Below are 23,295 nucleotides of genomic sequence, written 5' to 3'. Positions count from 1 at the left end.
TGAATGAGGAATTAGAGCTCCAACTACTGGTATCTCTGGCAAGAGAGTGAAATGAAAAGCTCTCTCTGAATTGAGTCCCTTCAGTGACTTCCCTTATATAACAGTGGACAATAAACCACGAGTTGTTGCCAATACTTCCAGCTTCAGCCTGGAAGAAGCTCACATGTACAAGTTCACAGCCATGGTTACCTTCAGCCACTGGTAATGAAGTCCCTGCCTTGCTTTATTGCAATTTTCACTCAGGACACCAGAGTGCAAATGATGCAAGTAGAGAAGGGCCAACTTGCTTCTTTACATTTACCGATGTTCAGCATTCAATAATGTGGGCTATACAACCATTTTCTTCTACTGTATCTTCAGTGACAGGAGCATACAAGAACCCTCCCTGCTGGTGTTCTCTTGCAAGTAGCCTCGCACGTGCTAGTTGACCCAGATGGTCACGCTGCATGAATGAATCTAGACAGAAAAGTGTCACTGACCTATTGGCTCAGATTGTCTTCATACATATGAACTTTCATCAGCAGTTATTGGACAGCTATCAGGAGAGGAACTCTTTGTGCATTTTTCCCTCTCTACAACACATACACTTGACTCAGTTGATTACAACCTGCTAACTCCACATAGTCAGGGGGTTGAAGTAGGCTCACTAACTCTAGCTTAGAAAAGAGAAGGCAAAGGCTGTGACCTGATAGAGGTCTTCAAGATTAGGAGGTCTGATAGGATAGATGTAGAGATGTTCATCCAAAACAAGAGGACATAAACATAAGGTAGTCACTAACAAATCCTATAAAGAATTTTGGAGCAGCTTCTTTACCCAGAGTGATTAGAATGCAGAACTTGTTACCATAAGGAACAGTTAAAGTGAAAAGTACAGATGCGTTTAAGGGGATCTGGAAAAGAACATATACGGGAAAGGAATAAGAGGATATGCTGATGGGGTAGATGAAGGAGTGGAAAGTGGCTCATGTGCAGCACAAGCATAGACCAGCTGGCCCAAGTGATCCATTTCTGTGCTGTACGTTTTCTCTAAGTGGTGGAGAATAAAAACTATTCATAATTTTTTTGGTGCTGTTTGGAGCAGTGAACCACTTGTTAACATTTTAACTCAAGACACTTTAAATAAAAACACCTGGGCTCTTTATAAAAATACAGACTGCAATTAGTTTTAACCGCAAATTCCCTGAAGTACTTCATACAATTAGAAAAAAAACACGGCTTGAGAATGGGAGGCGAAGGCAGGGGGGGTGGTGGTGGTGGTCAGGACAAGGTGACACTGTCTCTTCAGGCGGCCTGTGGCGGCCATCACTTCCTCTTGCGGGTGCCCTGGCGGGGGCTGTGCCGCCGAGCCGCCTTCGCCCTGCCGGCCGCGTTGCCGCGTTCGGCTTCCCCCCGCAGCATCTTGGCGCCCGAGGAAAGACCGCCCTTGTCCGGGGCCGCCCGGAAGCCGGACCGCAGGCGCGGCCTGCGCGGTGGCGGGGGGCCGGCCGCGACCCCCGGGGCCCCCGAGTCCGAGTGAGACGGCGCGCCCCTCCGGCTCGGCGAGGCCTCCTCTTCCTCCTCCTCCCGCCCCACTTCCTCGGAGCCTGCCCGGGCCGGGTTCTCCCTGGCGGGCGCCCGCCGGCTCCGCGGGCCCACGTAGACGTTGAGTTTGCCGAATGGGGAGTCGGGCGTGTCCCTCCTGAGCGGCGACAGGACGGCGACCTTCTGCTCCGACAGGCGCCGCGGCGGAGGCCCGTCAGAGCCCAGGAGCGACCGGGACAGCGAAGGCTGGCGCGAGCTGGAGGCGGTGCCGGTGCTCTTGGTCGGGCAGTCGCTGCTCGGGCTCTCCCCCAGGGCCCAGTCCTTGGCCTTGAGGCCGCCGGCCGGCCACGGCGTGGGCGTGGCGGAGTGGCCGGGGTGCGGGAGGCCGCCGCCCACGCTGCCCGCCTTCAGGCCGGCCTTGAGGCGGGACTTGCGCTGCTCGCTGAGCTGCCCCACGTTGATATCGGGGCTGAGGCTGCGGAAGAGCTGGCGCACGTGGTGGGACGACGCCGACCTCCTCAGGCGCTCGGTGCTGAAGCTGCTGCTGGGGGGGGTCTTCACGATCCTGTTCGTGGCCGGGTCGTAGTAGCGCACCGGCGACTTCTTGTACTTGAATTTGGTGGGGCTGGCACTGTCCTCCGAAGCCTTGGAGTTCCTCTTTCCCTCCCGCGGGACTGCTTGCGCCGCGGAGGTGAAGTCGGGCGAGGACAGGACGTAAATGACTGTCCTGGGCTGGACTGGGCTCATGATCTTGCTATAGGCTCTGGGCAACCTCAACGAGCACAAACTGGTTTTCATGTCCGACCTCTCTTGCTCTGGCCCAGTCCAAACGTTCTCTGGCTCCTGCTCCATCCTTCTGGATCTCTTTTTGACTACTGGGTAGCTGACCTCGCTAGTTTGGGTGCCATGGCTGACTTTGACAACCCGGCACCTGGATGCCAAGCGACAGTGCCTCAAAGCTGACTTCTTCTCCACTTCCAGCTTGCAAAGAGCAGGGGAAGGCTCAGCCTCATTGTTCCCCTCTTGTAGGTGTGGCAGTAGCTCAGGAACAAGAACATCTAAGCTTGTTTCAGCTGACGCCTTGGAAGTAACCTTTGAAGTGTCTTTCATACCAGATCTATGCTTTTTCCTTAGTCTCTTTCCATGGTTGGCCAAAGACTCGCTATCAAAATAACACAAATATCGTCCCTCCTTGAACTCCTTTACCAGTGCCTCCACTTTCAGATCATCCTCAGCCATAATTTCTGACCAGGTCTTTCCAGCAAAAGAATTAGGCACGTATGGTAGAGACTGAAGCTTTCGCTCAGCTTCAAGGGGCTGCAGTTTTTCTTCAATGTGCTCCACTTTCATGTCATTCTCTGAAGAGATGGGATTTTCTTCCATTTTGTCACACTCATCTGGTTGGAAATGGAGGACTGAGCTCAGCTGAGTTTTATAGCCACGGTCTTCAAGGGTTATTTGGGTGTCCGTAAGCAGCTCCAAATCCTTGCTTGCTCTCCTTGAACAGTCCTTCTCTACCTTGACAGAGGTGTCCCATTCAGAGCTGCTGGTAGACTTCAAGTGCCCCAGTTGGCTGCCAAGAGAACAAATGCTGCCACCAGAACTACCATCTTCACCAGTGCCCTGGCGGTGCCTTCCAGACTTTCTATCATTAGAGAGGGTTAAAGACAGCATTTTCTTGAAGCACGATGCAGTATCCCGTATTGCCTGTCTGTTGCAAACCATTTCACCACTGTTTGAAGGGTTACAAGGATGGCGATCTCCTTCAGGTGGCCATTTTGTACCTGAAATACTGCTCTTCAGGCCTGTCTCTACTGCTTTTCTTTTCTTTTCAAGCTGGCAATATGTAGGCATCCCTTTCACCTCCGCAGCTGAATTCTCACTGTCACTGTCTTGCGACTGTGACGTTTGCCTGTTACAGTATTTCTGAATGACTGTCTCAATGGTCTGAGACACCAAATCCTCTATGCGGTCCACTATTTTGGTTTCTTTGAGGGTACTGAGGCAAGTGACGGTGTTCCTGTTCTGTGGCTTGCACTCCTCAGCTTGGCTTGGCCCACCAATGCAGCATGGGTTACTAGTCCCTGTGTAGTCCCTGAGTTGAGGAAGAGGAGACCCTGCTATTGTGCCCTGAGAGTTAACATTGTGCAATTTGGAAAACCTAAAAGCTGGCCCTGAGGAGACATTAGGAAAGTTCATCTGAGCAGATGTGGGACTCCAATGTTCAGGTTGTTCACATCTAGGGGGGCTAACAGCCATGGGCTTATCATGGTCCTTTATTCCTTTCCTTGCTGTGGGTTTATACAGGCCTAAGCCAATGCGATGTCCATGCCTATCCATTTTATTGCATGATAGGACACCCTCACTCACACCTAAGAAAGCAGTCCTGCATAAGCCTTTATGGGTAGGGGAGGTGATGTCCATCAACTGTTCTCCAGATGCTGGTTCTTTAATCATACTGTCTTTGTGACTTTGTGGAGCCCCAATGGGCATTGGAGATGCACCGCTGCCTTTGACCCGACTGTAACTTGTTGCGTTCCTCCCAAACATGAAGTGTGCTGATCGGATAGATTCGTTATCCGTGCTGGGTAACTCCTCTCTGGTCCCAACAGTATCTTTGTCATCTTGATAAGAATGCATGTCTGCAAGCTCTTTCTTGGGTAGAAGCGGGGCACTAATCGATGGTAGATCCATGTAAGTTGACCTGAGGAACACACAGAAATTTTAACACATGGCAGGTGGAAGAAAAAAAAACAACCCTACAAGAAATAAAGATGAGAATTTCTTGGTTCATGTTGATGTCAGCAGGGGAAGCAAATTGGTATAGAAAGTTGGCAAACTACCACATGAAACATTTTATTGAGCATCCTACTTCAGGCGAGGATCACCTGGCATCAGAACACTCTTCACCTTCATTTGTATTCCCTCAAGGAGGAACTCCTTCACTGCCTTCCCCATTCCTGTTGGGGAGGAACTCCTAGCACTCGCTGGAAGAGTGTCTAGCATTGGATCGTCCCTACATCCACTCACAAGCAGCAAAAATACTAAACAGGAAAGGACAGACATTTTATACAGCATTTCTCATGGCCTCAGGATATAAAGCACTTTACATTCAATAAAGTACTTCAACATTCCTCTTTGATTTATTTGGGACTTAGGTAAATTGTGGCATTGAGCCGTTCTACTTGTCTATTTATCACTGTCCTGCAACCTTGAAAGCCTTGACAAAAGATGGGAAGATAGAGTGTTTTATCCAGGGACATTTTTTCTAATCAAAATATCCCTGGTGCTGGAGGTCTTGCAACTTGGACATCACAGAGGCATCAGGGAGAAAGGCCAATCATTTCTACCTTAAAGTCACATTGCAGTTTTATCTTCCATGTTACAAAAATGAGGCAGTTAGCGTGTCTCAACAGCGACTAGTGGCTGCATACACCAGCTGTTGAGGCACTCAGCTGCTAACTGGTGGAGTATTACAGGATTAAGAGCCATAAGTCTAAGACTGTACTTTCTTTACCTGTTGTCTTTATATCGGGAAGGGTGGTACTGTATGACATCCTGCAGGAAGCGCTCCATGAGGCTTTTAGCCTGTCCTTGATTTCTGGACTCACTGGCAAACTGCCTGTGCCGAATGGTCTGAAGGTGCTGAACCAAAAACAAAGTGTGTGGTCAATCATAGTGAGCACAATTCGACTAACATTACACTTGATTTCACTACAAATTAATTTCTCCACACCCGCCCCCCTCATTCCCCACTCCTACTTTTCTTTGCAATCTGCTCTTTCCTCGCCAAAAGATGGTTGACATTTGCTGAGGTACAGTTCCATGCATACAAGCAGCTCAAAAACAGAATTACCTGGAAAAACTCAGGTCTGGCAGCATCGGCGGAGAAGAAAAGAGTTGACATTTCGAGTCCTCATGACCCTTCAACAGAACTGAGTAAAATTAGGAGAGGGGTGAAATATAAGCTAGTTTAAGGTTTTGGGGGGGCGGGGGTGAGGGGGGAGAAGTTGCGGGGGGGCGGGGTGGTTGTAGGGACAAGCAAGCAGTGATAGGAGCAGATAATCAAAAGATGCCACAGACAAAAGAACAAAGAGGTGTTGACCACCTTCAACACCTCTTTGTTCTTTTGTCTGTGACATCTTTTGATTATCTGCTCCTATCACTGCTTGCTTGTCCCTACAACCACCCCACCCCCCCCCTTCTCTCCCCCCCACCCCCCACCTTAAACCAGCTTATATTTCACCCCTCTCCTAATTTTACTCAGTTCTGTTGAAGGGTCATGAGGACTCGAAACGTCAACTCTTTTCTTCTCCGCCGATGCTGCCAGACCTGCTGAGTTTTTCCAGGTAATTCTGTTTTTGTTCTGGATTTCCAGCATCCGCAGTAGTTTTTTGTTTTTATACAAACAGCTCTCTCATTTAAGTGCCTGCACCATTAGATAGAGGGTCAGCAGGCTGGTCCCCTACCCCACCCATAGCAGAACCTGATCCCATTCCATGAGCTCTCTAGCACACCGCAATTAACACTGGGAAGCCCACCACATTGTGCTTCTCCTTTGCTGAGATGCCACAGCCACCCCAGTGCTACAGCAGGGATCGGCAGTTTGGAGGGCTGAGCCTGGGATCTTGCTGCACTACATGACTAGGCTGCAAGTTGTCATAACCAACTAAGCCAGTGGGGGAGATTACACTAAAATAAAAGCAAAATACTGCACATGCTGGAAAACTGAAGTAAAAACAAAAAATGCTGGGAAAACTCAGGAGGTCTGGCAGCACCTGTGGAGAGAGACGTAGAGTTAACATAGAGTCCAAAGACCCATCAGAGGTTACACGTTTGATTTTAACCTAAAATCTGCTTGGATTCACATTTCCTCTACCAGGTAGACATTTGGCAACAGCTTCATTGGTTTGTCAGGAGATACTAACCAGGTAGAACAACACATGTTCAACCTTCCCTCGTGTGTAGAGGTGATGCAGTCCCCACTCAGTTCCTCCCTACAGATCAGTGATCAGACCAGGAACTGAGCCTGGAGCTAGGGAAGGGGGTAAGTGATCTTCAGCTGACAACTCCAAACGGGGCATCGGCTTGACGGCACATCTGACAATGCAGCACTCCCTCAGTGTCAGTATAGATTACGTACTGAGATTCGACTTGAATCTACAATCTTCTGACTCAGCAGGTATGCAAGCCTGGTGATTATGAATGAGGCTTGCATTGTGCTGGATTAAAGTTGTTTTTTTTACATAACAGAGAAACTTGACCTTTAACATAAAACCATTACCATGCCCACCCGCAATCCTCACCTGATCCAGACAGGTATACAACTCCTTACAGCAGCCACAATAGCCTCGCCTGCGCTGCCTCGCGAACGTCTCTGGTATAGGCTGTTCTGGATAGGGTCCGTCACCACTGCAAAGGCCAAAAGCAGAACACTAATGGTATTAAACACACATCGCATGGCAAGCTGATTTGTGCCAAGTTGGGCAGGGTTTAAAGCAGAACCACTAAACAATGGAATGTGACTGTGTGCAAGGAGGTGTAAACTGCCTGTCTAACACTTAAGGTCACACCTTTGCTGAGTAATGATTATGTGAGTACAGCATGTTACTCGTGGACTAGTAATCGTGAGAACGGAGCTCAAATCCCATCTTGGCCTTTTGAGAATTCCAACTCAGTTTAGAGAGAGTCTGGAAATTAAAATCTGATGAATAAAAGTGTCTGTGAAGACAATGGATCATAATGAGAACCCAATGAGCCCACTGATGTCCTTTAGGGACGGAAGGCTGCCATCATTACCTGGTCTAGTCTATACAATGACTCCCTTTGCTGAGTCCATCAGGAAGATTCCGGGCATAAGAGGAGTGACAATCCCAGGCAGTGGAGGCACACAGGTCAAAGCCTCCCTGTACATGGACGATGTCGCCGTCTTCTGCTCGGATCCGCTGTCGGTGCACAGACTGATCCTCATCTGCGACCAGTTCGAACTGGCCTCGGGAGCCAAAGTAAATCATGGGAAGAGCGAGGCCATGTTCTTTGGGAACTGGGCTGGCCGATCCTTTGTCCCCTTCACCGTCAGGGCTGACGGCCTGAAGGTGCTGGGGATATGGTTCGGAGGGACCAGGGCATGCTTTACAAACTGGAAGGACCAAGTGTCTATGGTGAAAAGAAAACTGGGCATGTGGGAGCGATGCTCCCTTTCCATTGCGGGTAAGAACCTGGTCATCAAGTGAGGCACTCTCACTGTTGCTGTACGTGGCGCAGGTCTGGCCCATTCCAGACTCCTGCGCGATGGCGATCACCCGAGCCATCTTTCGCTTTATCTGGAGGTCGAAAATGGACCATGTCCACAGGGACGCGACGTACAAGCCTCTAGATAAGGGGGGAAAAAATGTGCCCAACATCGCCCTCATACTGATGGCCACCTTTGTGTGCAGCTGTATCAAGGCTGTGCGTAGACCCTCGGTACGTAAACACCAAGTGTCACTACGTGCTGAGGTTCTACCTGTCCCCGGTGTTGCGAAGGATGGGTCTGGCCACGCTACCACGGAACGCTCCAAGTAGTTGGACCGTGCCGTACCACCTGTCCCTGGTGGAAAAATTTATGCAGAGAAACACCTTTGACCACAAGTCCATCAGTCAGTGATCGGCACGTAACGTCTTAGAGGCCCTGCGGGAAAAGGAGAGGGTGGATCCTGTGGGATGGTTCCCGAGCAGACTGTCAAAGTCATTTGGCAGAATGCCTCATCGCCAGAACTTTCCAACAAGCAACAAGATGTAGCTTGGCTGGTGGTGAGAAAGGCCCTCCCCATCAGATCCTTCCAACACGCCAGGAGTCTCACCCCCTCTGCAAGTTGCCCTCGAGGTGGTTGTGGTGGGGACGAGACCATTGTTCACCTCCTTGTGGATTGTGCCTTTGCAAACAAGATCTGGAGAGAGATGCAGTGGTTTGTGTCAAGGTTCATCCCGAGCAGTTCTGTGACACAGGACTCTGTGCTCTATGGGCTGTTCCCAGGGACACACATGGAGACAAACATCAACTGCAGCTGGAGGATCATCAACTCGGTGAAAGACGCTCTTTGGTCTGCCCAAAACTTGTTGGTCTTCCAGTGCAGAGTTGTCCCCAACCGAGTGTTGCAGACTGGCACATTCCAAAGTCCAGGACTACGTGCTGAGGGACGCACTAAAGCTTGGGGCAGCCGCCACAAAGGCGCAATGGGGAAAGGTCGCTGTCTAAGACCTTTCTGCCACAGTGCACCGAGGGACTGGGAACTGTTGAGAGCCCCTCGGGCTGTACAGCTCAAAATGAATGTCTGCAATGAATGCTAATTGTATTATAATTGTATTGAAACACCTCAGAGTGCAACATGATGTATGTTGATAACTCCAATACCATTGTCTGATTGTCTGCATTGACCATATTGAAATGATTGTAATATTCATTGATTGTATTGATGCACCTTATGATACATGTGTAAAAGTTGAATCTGATTGTACTTATGTGATGGTGATTTTGAAATGGTTTGGAGTGTTCTGCCAGATATTTTATGAATAAAGTATATTTTTCAAAAAAAAAGTCTATACAATGACTCCAGTCCAAGTAGTTGGACCGTGCCATACCAGCTGTCCCTCATGGAAAAATTTATGCAGAGAAACACCTTTGACCACAAGTCCATCAGGCAGTGGTCAGCATGTAACATCCCAGGGGCCTTGCAGGAAGAGGAGATGGTGGATCCTGTCGGATGGTTCCCCAAGCAGACTGTCAAAGTCTTTTGGCAGAATGCCTCATCGCCAGAACTTTCCAACAAGCACCAAAATGTAGCTTGGCTGGTGATGAGAAAGGCCCTCCCCGTCAGATCCTTCCAACACGCCAGGAGTCTCACCCCCTCTGCACGTTGCCCTCGAGGTGGCTGTGGTGGGGAAGAGACCGTTGTTCACCTTGTGGAATGTGCCTTTGCAGAGAAGATCTGGAGAGAGATGCCGTGGTTTTTGTCAAGGTTCATCCCGAGCAGTGCTGTGACAGGACCCTGCTCTACGGGCTGTTCCCAGGGGGAGACACTGAGACAAACATCAACTGCAGCTGGAGGATCATCGACTCCATGAAAGACGCTCTTTGGTCTGCCTGAAACTTGTTGGTCTTCCAGTGCAGAGTTCTCTCCGACCGAGTGTTGCAGACTGGCACATTCCAAGGTCCAGGACTACGTGCTGAGGGATGCACTAAAGCTTGGGGCAGCTGCCACAAAGGCCCAATGGGGAAAGGTTGCTGTCTAAGACCTTTCTGCCATAGTACGCCGAGGGTCTGGGAAAGGTATAGATCCCTCGGGCTATACGGCTCACAGTAAATGTATGCATTGAATACTAATTGTATTATAATTGTATTGAAGCACCTCAGAGTGCAACATGACGCATGTTGATAATTCCAATACCATTGCACTGTCTGACTGTCTGTAATGACCATATTGAAATGATTGTAATATTCATTGATTGTATTAAAGCACCTTGTGATCCATGTGCAAAAGTTGAATATGATTGCACTTGTGATGGCGACTTTGAAATGTTTTGTAATGTTCTTTCAGATATTTTATGAATAAAGTATATTTTTCAAAAAATATATATATAATGACTCCAGTCCCACACCAACGTGATTGAATCTTAAACTGCCTCTGAAGTAGCCTAGCAGGTCATGCAGTTGCCTCATCTCCTCTGGGTGACTAGGGATGAGTAATAAATCCCAGCCTTGCAACTGATGCCGAGGAGGAATAAATTGGAAGATGAGAAAGGTTGCCAGTCTTTAAAACAGTTCTATCACAAAATCTCCAAGACTCTAAACACCTAGTTAAGCTTAGTGACTTAATGCACTGGGCTTTTTCCTCCCACTTTATATAACGTAAAAGTTGTAATCATTTCCACAATTTACCCTCTATTGCCACTGTATTGTCACTCAAGTGAGTGTGGTTGTCAGCCCTTCTCCCCTGAAGGCACCAACAGTGCTGGGCATGGCTTCCACTTGCAGTCAGATGCCCTCTTTCAATAGGCTTATCTGGACGTCTGAGCTCAAACACTGAGCGCCAGTAGTGTGGGGTATGAGCAGAGTCCTTCCAGTCCTCACTTTCTAGCTGTGGGGAGGGGGGAGCTCCCACAATCAGGAACAGCCACACGGAGAGTACATGTTAAGGTCAGCTACCTCATCAAGCACCAGTATTTGGAACCGGGGCCTTCCTGGAGATAACCCTATTGTAGCTGACCTGATGCTGCTACTGGGTGCCCAAGCTGCTACAAATGTTCCATGTTGTCCTCACTTTGAGGAAGACAACATACACAGTAAAACTTTTTTTTTGCAAAAATATACTTTATTCATAAAATATCTTCAACAACATTTCAAACCATTTCAAAATCACCATCACAAAAATACAATCAGGTTCAACTTTTACAACGTGCATCACGAAATGCATCAATACAATAAATGAATATTACAATCATTTGCAGACATTCATTTTGAGCTGTACAGCCCGAGGGGATTTAAACAGTTCCCAGTCCCTCGGTGCACTGTGGCAGAAAGGTCTTAGACAGCGACCCTTCCCCATTGCGCCTTTGCGGCGGCGGCTGCCCCAAGCTTTAGTGCGTCCCTCAGTACATAGTCCTGGACCTTGGAATGTGCCAGTCTGCAACACTCGGTTGGGGACAACATACACAGTAAAACATACACAAAGGGAGATCATTGCTCCTGCTGGAAAATAACCAATCCCCCTCTGCTCCAGATCTACATTCTCTTTGCCGCACATCTGAAGAACTTTTAGTTGCTTTCTACTTGGCCCCATTACCATGAATATTCTAGGCCTCCACCACAGACTAATTCCCTTAGCAGCCTGAGACACACCCCTCCAACAGAAAGAACACACTGCCATTTTCTTTTTCCAATGTCCTGAAATTCTAAGTACCATTTATGCAAATCACAGTGCAGGGCAAGTGTGCTGGGAAGTATGATACTTTGTAGGCAATCAACGCCTAGGTTAGAAAGAGGGCAGAATATAGCTTACCACATACCCTGCCCCAATATGTTTTTGAGAAGGAAATAACCTCAATGCACCAGTATTGATATTTTTCCTTTTTTCACACCACACAGGATGTGGCCTCAAAATTAGTGCAACAAACTAAGGGGCAGTATTGTGCTATGATCCCACACCTACGAGTTGGGTTAGGACTGCTCAGTGCCATTTACTACAGGACCCTCACAACTAGAAGGGGCCAAGCTGGATTAAAAGGGTCTCAAATCTGGTGGCTGACACATCATCCAGTCTCTTCAAATGCCAGCATCCACAAATTAAAAATGTTTCAATCTCAATAGAACCCTTTCCCTTTGAGAGTTGCTTTGATGTTCTGCACAATGTGAACACACCCCCTCCAAAATATCTTTTGACAGTCGTTTCCTTAAAGCAGTTGAAACTTCAATATCATCTCCAGGATACCATTTCTAATTTCCCTCCTTAACCATCTAGCTGGACATTTTGGTATTGTACTAACTCTGCCTGGTGTCTATTCAACCCGTTTCCTTTCCCAACAGATCCCAGTCCCTTTCAATTTTCCACTTGTCCTGTAGAGTTGTCCAACTTACCCGACACTGTCATTCATCTCTGCGAAGCACTCACTCACTCCCCTTTGTGCACCTGTCACAAATCAAAGGGAAATTAAATATTACTGAATTCTTAAGCATTGTAATATTTTAGTTAGAAATTCAGGTACTGCCTTACATATTCTCCCATGTACAGCAGTCCCAGTAATTTGAAAATAGATGGAGCATCTTATACTTGGGTATGTACCTGTACTGCCAACTATAAGAAAGCCCTTGCATTAATAAAACCGTTCATGACCTCAGAATATCCCTAAGTACAGCTAACAAAGTACTTTTTGAAGTGGTCATTGTTGTAATGCTAGAAATAAAGCAGCTGATCAAGCTCTCACAATAAGCAATGAGATTATTAACAGGTTTTATTAAAATTGTGATGTTGGTTTACGGATTAATATTGGCCAGGACACCAAGGAGCACGCTCCTGTGCTTCAAACAGAAACGGCATGTGATCTTTTACATCCATCCAAGGTGGTAGCCGGAGCTTCAGTTTAATATCTCGTCTGGAAAAAATAGCACCTCTGATAGTGCAGCACACCTTCAGTCATCCTAGATTTTGTGCTCCAAGTCCCTGGAGTGAACAAGCTACCAGTTGAGGTACAACTATAAGTGAGCATATCCCAAGAGAGCAACAGTGGATCTGAAATAGCTAATTGTGTCTTGCACACGTGTATCTTCAATAGTTTTGCTGTTTGTAGACCTTTCCACGCACCAATTATCTACCACATTTCCTATATAATGACAATAATTACACTTCAGAAGTACTTCAAATGTTTATTAAGCACTTTGGGACATCCTGGACTCATTAGAGGGGCTACATAACTGCAAATATTTAACTGTTTGAAACTCAATTCGTCAATAAGCATATATTGAAAGTTCATTTTTTTTTAAATTGTCCTTCAACACACTTGCACTTAGTGCAAACATCTGCTCACTCCCTGTTTAACAGCACTTTCAAATAACCAATCACACTGATCTCCTGCATCCCCCCCACCATGTACTCGGCAGCCAGTGCTGTTCTATTCCATCTGAGTGAAGTCTCGTCTCCACATGGTTCAGGCTTCACTTTGGTTCAGGCTTCACTTTGGTTCAGGCCTCACTTTGGTTCATACACTGTGCATTATTTTTAACCTGGCTGCAGTGGCACTTCTGATTAAAGTCTTCATCTTCATTATCAACTGATAATAAATCGGAAAGGTGTTTCCACTTGGGGGAATCCAAAACAAGGGGGCCACAGTACAAAATAACCACTAATAAATCCAATTCAGGAGAAACTTGTTCACCCAGAGAGATGAGAACACCAAACTTACTAGCACAGAGAATAGCTAAGGTGAATAGCATGGATGCATTTAAGGAGAAGCTAAGTACATGACAGAGAAAGGAATAGGATGCTATGCTGATAGGGTGAGATGAAGTAAGGGAGGAGGTTCGTGTGGAATATGGACAACAGCATGGGTCAATTGGGTTGAATTGCCTGTTCCAATGCTGTACATTCTGTGGAATGTTGCCAATAAATCAAAATACAAGTGGTTAAAAACAAAAACAAATAATTTCAGAGCGGTAGGACTTGAAGAATAGGCCAATTTCTGACAAGTTCTTTTTTCAACATAAACTACAATCTCAGGATCAGAGATTTTACAGTTGCTGATGATTCTGCGATCATTCTGCACCAGCTCTCTGAATGAGCAATTCACTTAGTGGCATTCTCCCAGTTTCTCCCTGTAACCCTGCACATTCTTCCTTACCAGATAATGGTCTAATTCCCCTTTGAATGCCTCGATTGAACCTGCCTTCAGCACATTCTCAGGAAGTGCATTCCAACCCTTAGCCACTCACTGTTTGAAATAGTTTTTTTTTTCTCTCATCTTTGTTTCTTTTGCCAATTACTTTAAATCTGTGCCCTCTCCTTCTCGATCCTTTCGCCACTGGGAACAGTTTCTTCCTATCTACTCTGTTCAGACCCTTTATGATTTTGAATATCCTGCATATCTTTCCAAATGCCTTCATATCCTTCCTAAAGTGCGGTGCTCAAAACTGGGCATAATACTCTAGCTGAGGCAGAACTAGTGGCCCATAGTAGTTCAACAAATTCCTTGCTTTTGTACTCTTATGCCTCTGTTAATAAAGCCTAGGATACTGTATGCTTTATTAATTGCTCTCTCAACCTGTCTTGCCACCTTCAAAGACGTATGCACATATACACCCAGGTCCCTCTGCTCTTGCACCCCTTTTAGAGTTGTACTCTTTTATTTTGTATTGTCTCTCCATGTTTTTCCTACCAAAATGGTAGGAGCAGGCGGAGCCTGGTAGGAATGGTGGAGCAGACGATGGGCTGAATGGCCTTCTCCTATTCCTGTGTTCCTAAATGAATTACTTCACATTTCTCTGCATTAAACTTCGTCTGCCACCTGTCCTCCCATTTCACCAACTTGTCTAAGTCCTTTTCAAGTTCTACAGTATCCTCCTCTCAGTTCACAATGCTTCCAAGTTTCATACTACCCACAAGTTGAGTTTGTGCCCTGTACACCAAGGCTTAGGTCACGAATATATATCAGGAAAAGCAAGAATCAACCTCGAGGGCAAAAATCTGCTGGGCCTCAGCAATTTGTGGTTGAGCTCAGCTTTCTGCTCTTATCACCCCCACAACTGTTGGTCAACAAGAAAATGTATATATATTTAAATACACTACACATAAGAAACACTGTTGGCTGTACGTGCACACAGCTCTGAACAAGGTGAAAGCACTCACTGAAGTTCACGAGATCTAGCATCACATCATCCAACAGGTCTACCAAATTATGCTGCAGGATTGAAAACAGAATTCTGAGGATACAAAGAGCTTGGTGTAAATTATATTACCGTCAATAGCAGGTCCTGTTCAGTTAAAATCCAAGATATGAGCATATCAACAACACCACACTTCCTATCCTTGTCACAGTGGGGAAACAGAGTGGAAATGAAAATGTGCCTATGGAGGGGTGAGGTTACTCAAACTCCACCTCTCCCCATACATGTACATCTACTCTCTATTTATCCCATCAGGAGTGAAGCATTTTTGAAGTTTTCAGTATCAGTTTTAAGGAAACTACAAGATTGCTCAAAACCCTGGATCAATTACTTGCTGAAATGGAGCAGAGTTTGGTTAAAACCAAACTGAGTTTGTTCAAGAAGGAGATTGCTCAGCTGACAACTTTGAAAAAAAAATCTTCAGCAGACTGTTTGAAAGATTAAAGATAAAACAGCTGCAAGGCCTTGAAAGTCTGAGAAGCTGTTATAAACATCAGGTGTGCTAGCATCATTGTGTAACCACAGGGAGGGAGGGAGAGAGAGAGAGAGAGAGAGAGAGAAAGAATAGAAAAGTTACTGGATAATTTGTCTGCCTTATCAAAAACCAGCCTTTTTAATAAGATCAAGGAGGATTGACTGGACCAAGCCCATGTGTCAGAAGAACACGATACAGGATAATCAATGGATTATTAACCCGTGTTGCCTGAAGCAGAAGAATTGGCCATTCTGAGTTGAGTTGTAGTACTGATTTAAAAGCTGTCCAAGTCTCTGCAAACATATGGTATTCTAATGTTAATAAAACCATTATTTTGGAAAAGTTTAAAAAGTTTAGTTAATCTCACCTCTGATTACCCGAAAGAGTTGAATGTAAAAACAAGAACCCAATATTCACCTAATGGATGTCTATAAGCAGTAGCCTCCTGCTGCTGAAAGCTTATGGGTGCACTGAGTCTAATGACATACAGCAGGGTGACAATATTAAAACAGCTGGGCTGTTGCCACTGTGCAGGGAATTGGCCTTGCAGTGTGGAGGACAACTTTTATTGATAACTGCTACATCCTTGGGCAAGGAGGGATAAAGCTGGCTTTTAATACATGTAACACTAATCCAGGATCAGGATTCATGCTGTCATCCTTTTGTGTACACAATTAATAGCAATCAAGGTACATTCCAGCATACCAAACCAAAGCATTTCTGCTGATGTGATGCTTTCTATCTCGGGGGAATTAATTAAGTGCATTTGTTAAATAAACTTCAAAAAGGAAAGTCTCGTCCATTCTTGCTATTGAATGCTTGATATTTAATACCCTGAAAATGCATGTAACATGAGAACGGGCACTGCATGGAATCAGGGCTTTTAGAGGACAAAAAACACAATATGCTTTTGCCACACAAGGCAGTGTGGCACATCAGCTGTTTGAACAAGGTGCCTAATGACCTCCCTGGTGGAGCTCACTTAGTGGCTTCTCTCAGTAATTGCAAAACATTCTACTTAACCACGTGGTTCCGAGTGCAGAGTGCTGTGCTCCACCAAGAAAGGAAAGGTATTTCTACACCACCTTTCACAGCCTCAGGACATCCCAAAGTGCTTTACAACTATCAAAGTGCTTTTTTTTTTGAAACACAGTCGCTGTTGCAACTTAGAAAACAGGGCAGCCAATTTGGCAGAGAACAGAAAGGGCACTCAGTTTAATGCATCAGCTGAAAGACGACTCCTCTGACCTTGCTACTTATCAATGCACTGCGAGCAACAGCCTAGATTCTGTCTGGTAGTCGCTGGAGTAGGACTTGAATTCAACTTTCTGAACCTGAGACAAGAGTGCTACTGACTGAGCCACAGCTGACACAGGACAAGTAGTAACCAAAACCTAGTGTGCCGGGTCAGCAGCAATGCCTTGTCAACTCAAATTATGAATGGATGAATGCCTTCATTAAAACAGCAGATAGTATATCCCTACAACATGTCTCTTAAGGCCTGTTCCCCATTTTATAAAACTTGTTGCAAAATTACTGATACATGCAGGGAATAAAATGTAAAATACGATTAATGGGGAATAACAGATTTTGTCCATAATATTCCAGCAATTTGGGAAGGGGAGAATAGCCAAATTGTTAAGCTAAGATGGCTTCTTCCATGCCATCCTCTAGTTGCTTAGTACCGATTAAGTGGGCCTGCTTCAACTCCTCTTCAATTTTGCCATCTTACCTCTCCTCTCTGGAGTGCAAATAATTCATTGATTTGGCTTCGTTGGTACCTCACCCCAAGCAGCCATTCTTCAAGTATTGTCCTAGACAACAAATATCAACAGGTTATTCAATGGCAAAGGCCATCGCAGAAAAGCCCAACCTCCCCACCTCACCTGACATACAAGAACAATAACAACAGGGTCACAGGGTAGTGCTCAGGAACTGGCCCTAGTTCTTTCACCCTCCCCCCACCACCCTCCACCCAAGGCCAGGGATATTGAATTTTACTGCAGTGCCCTCAATACCCTCTCAGATAAGATCTGCTACTGCAAAACAGGCCTAGAATAAAATCTAGAACTTCACTGCCCTAGGACTCAGCATTACATAAAGTGCAACTACTGAGCCATGGGGAGGCAAAATTAAATCACCTGCTCCATTGCAATATGTTCTACTATGCAGAACTGAACACAGTCCTGAGGTATACCAGGAAAAAAAAATGCCCAGAAAATATAGTTCAAATAAAAAAGTGTGAACTTTGCTGGCAGGTCCATTCAATCACATTGACAGGGACTAGGAGCCAAACCTGGTCAGTCTGAACCTGCACATTACTGAAGGAAACTGGGTAAGAGTACTATGTACAGTACATTTGTGAATAAAGTCTAAACAAATCAAACCACTTGACCAATGGTTATGCAAGGAAGCATGTTGATCAAAACATAACAGCATTTACTTATATAGCACCTTCAACACAGTAAAATGTCCCAAGTAACTTCACAAGACCAGACAAAATTTGACACTGAGCCATATAAAGGAGACAGTAAGACAGATTTGGCCAGAGTTAGGTTTTAAGAAATGTCCCAAAGGAAGAGAGACAGATTTTCAGAAGGAATTCCAGAGTTTCAGCCCAGACAGCTGTAGGCACAGCCACCAAGGTGGAGCAAAGAAAACCAGGCTGCAGAATTGTAAGAACACGGAGATCTTGTAGGGTTGTTGGGCTGGAGAGATTAGAGAGACAGGGAGGGTCGAGGCTGAAAAGCAATTTAAAAACAAGAAAGGGTTTTTTTTTTAAATTGAGGCTTTGGTAGACTGGAACCCAACATAGGTCAATGAGTACAGGGTGATGTGTGAACAAGACACCTTACCTTTGTTCACTTGGAGTAAGAGTAGCCTTGCTCTGCACGTTGATTTATATATCAGAGCAGGAATAGCATATCAGTGTCCCAATAGAGGTCAGTTTTTCTGATTATTTCATAATTCATGGAAATTACAGCATACCCTAAATTGCAGCTATCTTATTTTGTGAATGTTGCCTCTGCCTAGACAATCCAAGCCCACATTGCACAACAATAGATGCAGAGAATGTTCACAGCGGTAACATTCTAAACCCACACCACACAATAGACAAAGTGAATGTTCACAACGTGAACAGCCCATGCATGCACCACACATCTTCATCACAAAGCAGAGGTCATCCGGCCCATCATGCCTCAATGAAAGAGCTCTCCAATTATCCCTGTTTTCCCCATATTTCTGTAGATTTTTCTCATTCCCAAGTATAAATTCAAGTTCCTGTTGAAAATTACTATTGAATCCACTTATCACCTTTTCAAGCAGTGCATTCCAGAGAACTCCTATCCTTTTGTCAATTATTGTAAATCTCAGGTTATTAACTCTCCTGCCAGTGGAAACAGTTTCTCATCTACTTTGTTAAAACACTTCATAATCTTTCATGCCCTTGTTAAATCTCCCATTAACCTTCTCTGCCCCGAGGAGAACAATCCCAACTTCTCTAGTCTCTCCACATGGCTAAGGTCCCACACTCCTGGCACCATTCTGATAAGCCACCTATGTAACCTCTCATATGCCTTGGCATCCCTCCTAAAAGTACAGTGCCCAGAAATGGATATAATACTCTAGTTGAGGCCTAACCATTGATCTACGAAGTAGGTTGAGAGAATGACAGCATGAGGGAAACATAAAGGTTAACGAACTTTAGAGTTTACTGCAGCTAGAGTTAAAATGAGTCCCATTATGTTTTTTTTGAAGTCCAAGATGGTCAACTGTTTCCAAAGGTCCTTTGATCCAAAACCCAAACCAGGCCATGGGATTAAAGTTCAAACTTGCATATAGCCTGAGGAGACAACAGAGTATGTTGTTGACCCATGGTCATTTGGGGTCAGCTGGGAGAATATATTCTGATTACAATGTAGGACATGATAAACAACACTTTCACTGGTCATAACTTCCTTGCAGTGTTGTAACTGGATGCAAGTCACACCACCTTCCAGATATAGTAGACCACTCAGCATGCTACAGAACATGGTCTAAACTAGTAGCATGGTCTATCAGATCTCAGTGATGGCACACTCACCTAGGTTCAAGCCCCATTCCAGAGACCTGAGGAAAAAATCCCTACTGACACTCCAGTGTGCTACCAAGGGACTGCTGCACTATCAGAGATGTCATCTTTCGGTTGAGTCATTGAACAGAGGTCCTATCTACCCAAATGGATGTCAAAGATCCATGATGCTATTTGAAGAGAAGAAGTGCTCTTCCTGGTGCCCAGGACCAAATGATTATTCTCTAGCAAACATCCAAGAACAGATGATGATCTGGTCTTTTTGGTCTCATTTGAAAACGGATATAATTGTGTTAGCAGCTGAGAGAAGGTTCACTCAACTCATTCGTGGGATGAGGGGGCTTATCTTAATAAGAAAGGTTGGACAGGTTATGTTTCTTACTGAAACACAAGACCTTGAGATGACTTGGTAGGGTAGATACCGGGAGGATGTTTCTCTTTATGGGGGAAATTAAAACTAGGGGACATTTTAAGAACTTGAGGTCTCTGTTTTAAGACTGAGATGAGGAGAAATTCTGAGGGCTGTTAGTCTTTGGAATTCTCTTCCGCAGAAAGCTGTAGAGACTGGGTCATTGAATACATTCAAGGCAGAGTTAGACAGATTTTTCATAGACAAGGGAGTCAAGGGTTTCAGGGGGCAGACAGGAAAGTGGAGTTGAGACCACAACCAGATCAGCCATGACCTTATTGAACGGTGGAGCAAGCTTGAAGGGCTGAATAGCCTACTCCTGCTCCTAGGTCTTATATTCCCATGGTCATTATCACATTGCTGAATGCAAATTGTTTACTATATTAAAACAGTGACTACACTTCAAACAAACAGAAGCGTCAAAACATTATTTCTGTCTCTCTCTCTCCACAGATGCTGTCAGACCTGTTGAGTTTTGCCAGCATTTTTTGTTTTCGTTTCAGATTTCCAGCATCCACAGTATTTTGTCTTTACTTCAAACATACTTAATTGGCTGTAAAGCACCTTGGGACATATGTAGTACCTTTCATAATCTCCAAAAGTGCAAGTCTTTCTTTCAACCTCACTATTCAAATGTAGAAAGTGTTTCCACAAACTTCGGAACGTCATTGGATTAAACAGATCTATTTTAAGAGCCTATTTCAATGGCCAATTAAATGCATATCCTCTGCAGTTCACTCTCTCTGAAAACTGGTTACAGTGGACACAAAATGGCAATTATTGCAAGAGTTACTTGTTAATCTGGGGAAAAAAAGAGTACTATATATACATAGAGCCATTGAGCCACAGAATTTTCAACAAAGCCAAATAGGTGAAAACCTCCACGTACTAGAATACTCATGGCTAAACCACTAAATACAGAATGACAAAATGAACTTTTTATCTGCTGTTTCAATTGAGAGATTACAGCAGCTGTATCAGATTACTTCAAACCAACATTATGCATCTGATAACTGACTTGGGAGCAGCAAGGATGTAATTCTAATGACACTGCAAAACTCCAGAGCCGCCACTGGATCCCTGCCACCTACTCGACAAAATTAATAGGGTGATGCAATTTAACACAAGGATGTACACAGTAGGCTAGCTTGCCACTGTAGCGCCCAATCCAGTTAATGCAGCAGGAAACTAGGGCTGCTGGGTTTGAAGAGAAGTTCCTAATACAAGAATTCGTCCAGAAAAGTATTTTTTTTTTTGCCAAACAATAGGTAAATGGGATCAAGTAAAAAGAGTCATAATCTTAAATTCAAAACAAGCCTAGCCTCTGCTGTCACACTTGTGCACAATACTGGTCGATCTTCCGGGAGACATTGATGAATCGTTATTAGAAGGTGCACTTTATTAGAAGGTGCAAGCGTTTCCTTTGGAAGGACTCGCTTAGAGCTGAACAAGTGAAAAAAATACATCCAGTTACACATTTTGGACATAGGAAGCAGTGTTTACATTGACTGCGAGGCATGTACTAGCTCAGCCAGACTTCTTTTGCAAACAATTGCTTATTTTGTCTTTGAGAAATAACTCGTTTTAATACTCTTCAGAAAACACGGGCATTTAATGGATATGACTCCCTTACGTACGAGTGTCACTTGTATGACACTATTCCGCCCCCCACCCCAACCCCAACCATTGACAGCTCATCAGTAGCTCACAGACAGACCTGTGGTCGGGGAGGAGGATTAAGATTCCAGTGTGCAGGTCAAGCAGATCAAAATAAACCAACTCATTTCAGGGCAGATGTATTACACAGCTGAGCATAGTGGGCACTTGTTTACACTACAGTTCAACCCACACCCCATAGAAAAGACAAACTCTTAGTGATCTGCTGTCCCTCGGGGGTTCTGAAGATATAGAAACTGACACCGTGCAAGTTGCAACATTAAAGTAACAAGTAATTGCGCGGTCACCGCTTTGAGACCACGGGCTCCCCTCCTACACCCGTCTCTTCCAATCGAACAGTCACTTCCCACATTTACCCCCCCGTTTATATTGTTTGCCCCCTCCCCCTTACCGTCTTTCGAGCGCGCTGAATGTGCTTCCACCCTCACGGTCAGAGTTCAGCTCCTTCCTTCTCTACTTCCTGGCCACTTTTAAAGGGGCAGCAGCTGGTTTACTGACCGCCGACTCCGAAGCGAGGCCGCGCCCACCATTAAAGGGATCCTCCACTTCATGCTTCTGACAGATAGAGGGGGGAGGGAACGTCCACCCTGCCGAACACTTCAAAGACAAGCAGGGATAAGCTGCCCGTGAAGCAGAAAAATACAGCGTGCCGCGAGAAATCTTTAAAAAACCTGAAAAAGCTGAAAAGCTCTCGGATCAGGCAGCAACTGTACAAAGCAGATTCGAGCGCTTCCACACCAAAGGTATGGATCGTATCACAGGCCATCACCTGCCAAACAGCATTGCAAGATACATTTTAAAATGTTTCGTCTAGCTCAGCATTCGTGGAAAACACGCACACTGGCCAGCTCCATCTGGAACCATGTACGGCTTGAAATGTCAGACTAGTGCATTCTCAGCAACTCTTCCACATTAGCAAATGGTCCAGACTGCAGAGCTTCTCAAACCGGGACGGACACAATTAAGGTGGGTTGTGGGTCATGAGGTCTAGCTGGATAAATAAGCCAAACACCAACGCTCACTCCACTCCAACACTGAGTGGCACATGGGTTTTGTCCCTCAGATTCCAGGATTACTGGTGTATCAATGATTGTTCTCAGCTACCATAGTGCACCCACCCAAGAGCAATATAAATTACATAAGCGCGATATTTTGGTGGGTAATTGCCAAAGCAGACAGATTTTAAAGTGTAAAGTTGAAGATGATCCTTTAGGAACAAAGAGGCAAGCAACGGATAAAAAAGCATCCGTTGGAAGCGTTCTGGCAACTACCCTCAGCTGCTGTGTATTGTGCTGACTTTATTCTGGGTAGCAAAAATCACCACTTGAGACACAAAACGTCCTGCCCTCATTAAGCCAGGAAATTATTGACCCCTCTCTCTTCACCACCACCAATATCGGAAGTGAAACATATTATTGGCGAACCTTTGACGGCCAGCAGCAATCGAAGTGGCACTAAGTGGAGAAGGAAGTTTGCTGACCAATTAAATGTCGCCCCATTGACAATAGGGCTAACTGCAGAATTGCTGATATGGTAGACATCAAGGAACAGCTAACCAGTCCAATGAATCAAAGTTCTTGCTTCACACAATAAATCAATATGACTATTGGTGGGGCAAATGGAACAGAAATTATTGTATTTGTTAGATACATCAGCTCAAATTAAATCAGTGATTTTTTTTTTGCCCTTCTGGGGCCAATGAGTTCTTCAAAATTTGACAGTACTGCTGC

The 23,295-nt window shown here is 45.3% G+C and overlaps 1 protein-coding gene across 1 annotated transcript; it reads right to left on the bottom strand.

Annotated features, from left to right (window-relative positions):
• Window positions 1-1,302: 1,302 nt before the first annotated feature.
• On the bottom strand, window positions 1,303-22,025 carry zdbf2 (zinc finger, DBF-type containing 2). Its single transcript, XM_078552806.1, has 7 exons — window positions 21,957-22,025; window positions 17,140-17,221; window positions 14,895-14,968; window positions 12,134-12,185; window positions 6,828-6,933; window positions 5,039-5,166; window positions 1,303-4,225 (listed from the first exon to the last, which is right to left on the bottom strand). The coding sequence occupies exons 2-7, from the start codon at window positions 17,166-17,168 to the stop codon at window positions 1,303-1,305; spliced, it is 3,312 nt and encodes a 1,103-aa protein (XP_078408932.1). The 5' UTR covers window positions 17,169-17,221; window positions 21,957-22,025.
• Between the last annotated feature and the right edge of the window lie 1,270 nt (window positions 22,026-23,295).

This window comes from Cetorhinus maximus, chromosome 11 (assembly GCF_964194155.1).
Source record: "Cetorhinus maximus chromosome 11, sCetMax3.hap1.1, whole genome shotgun sequence".
Classification (NCBI taxonomy): domain Eukaryota; kingdom Metazoa; phylum Chordata; class Chondrichthyes; order Lamniformes; family Cetorhinidae; genus Cetorhinus; species Cetorhinus maximus.
The sequence above is the reverse complement of the archived record's forward strand: the minus strand, read 5'-3'. Positions and strand labels throughout refer to the sequence as shown.

Bases quoted from the DNA above. Each gene is read 5' to 3' on its own strand.
- zdbf2 (XM_078552806.1), bottom strand. From the start codon at position 17,168: ATGAATTATTTGCACTCCAGAGAGGAGAG. The intron at 14,969-17,139 runs GTAAGATGGCAA...TTGTATCCTCAG, and splicing joins TTGCACTCCAGAGAGGAGAG to AATTCTGTTTTCAATCCTGC. The intron at 6,934-12,133 runs GTAAGTTGGACA...TGGCCTTTGCAG, and splicing joins GAGATGAATGACAGTGTCGG to TGGTGACGGACCCTATCCAG.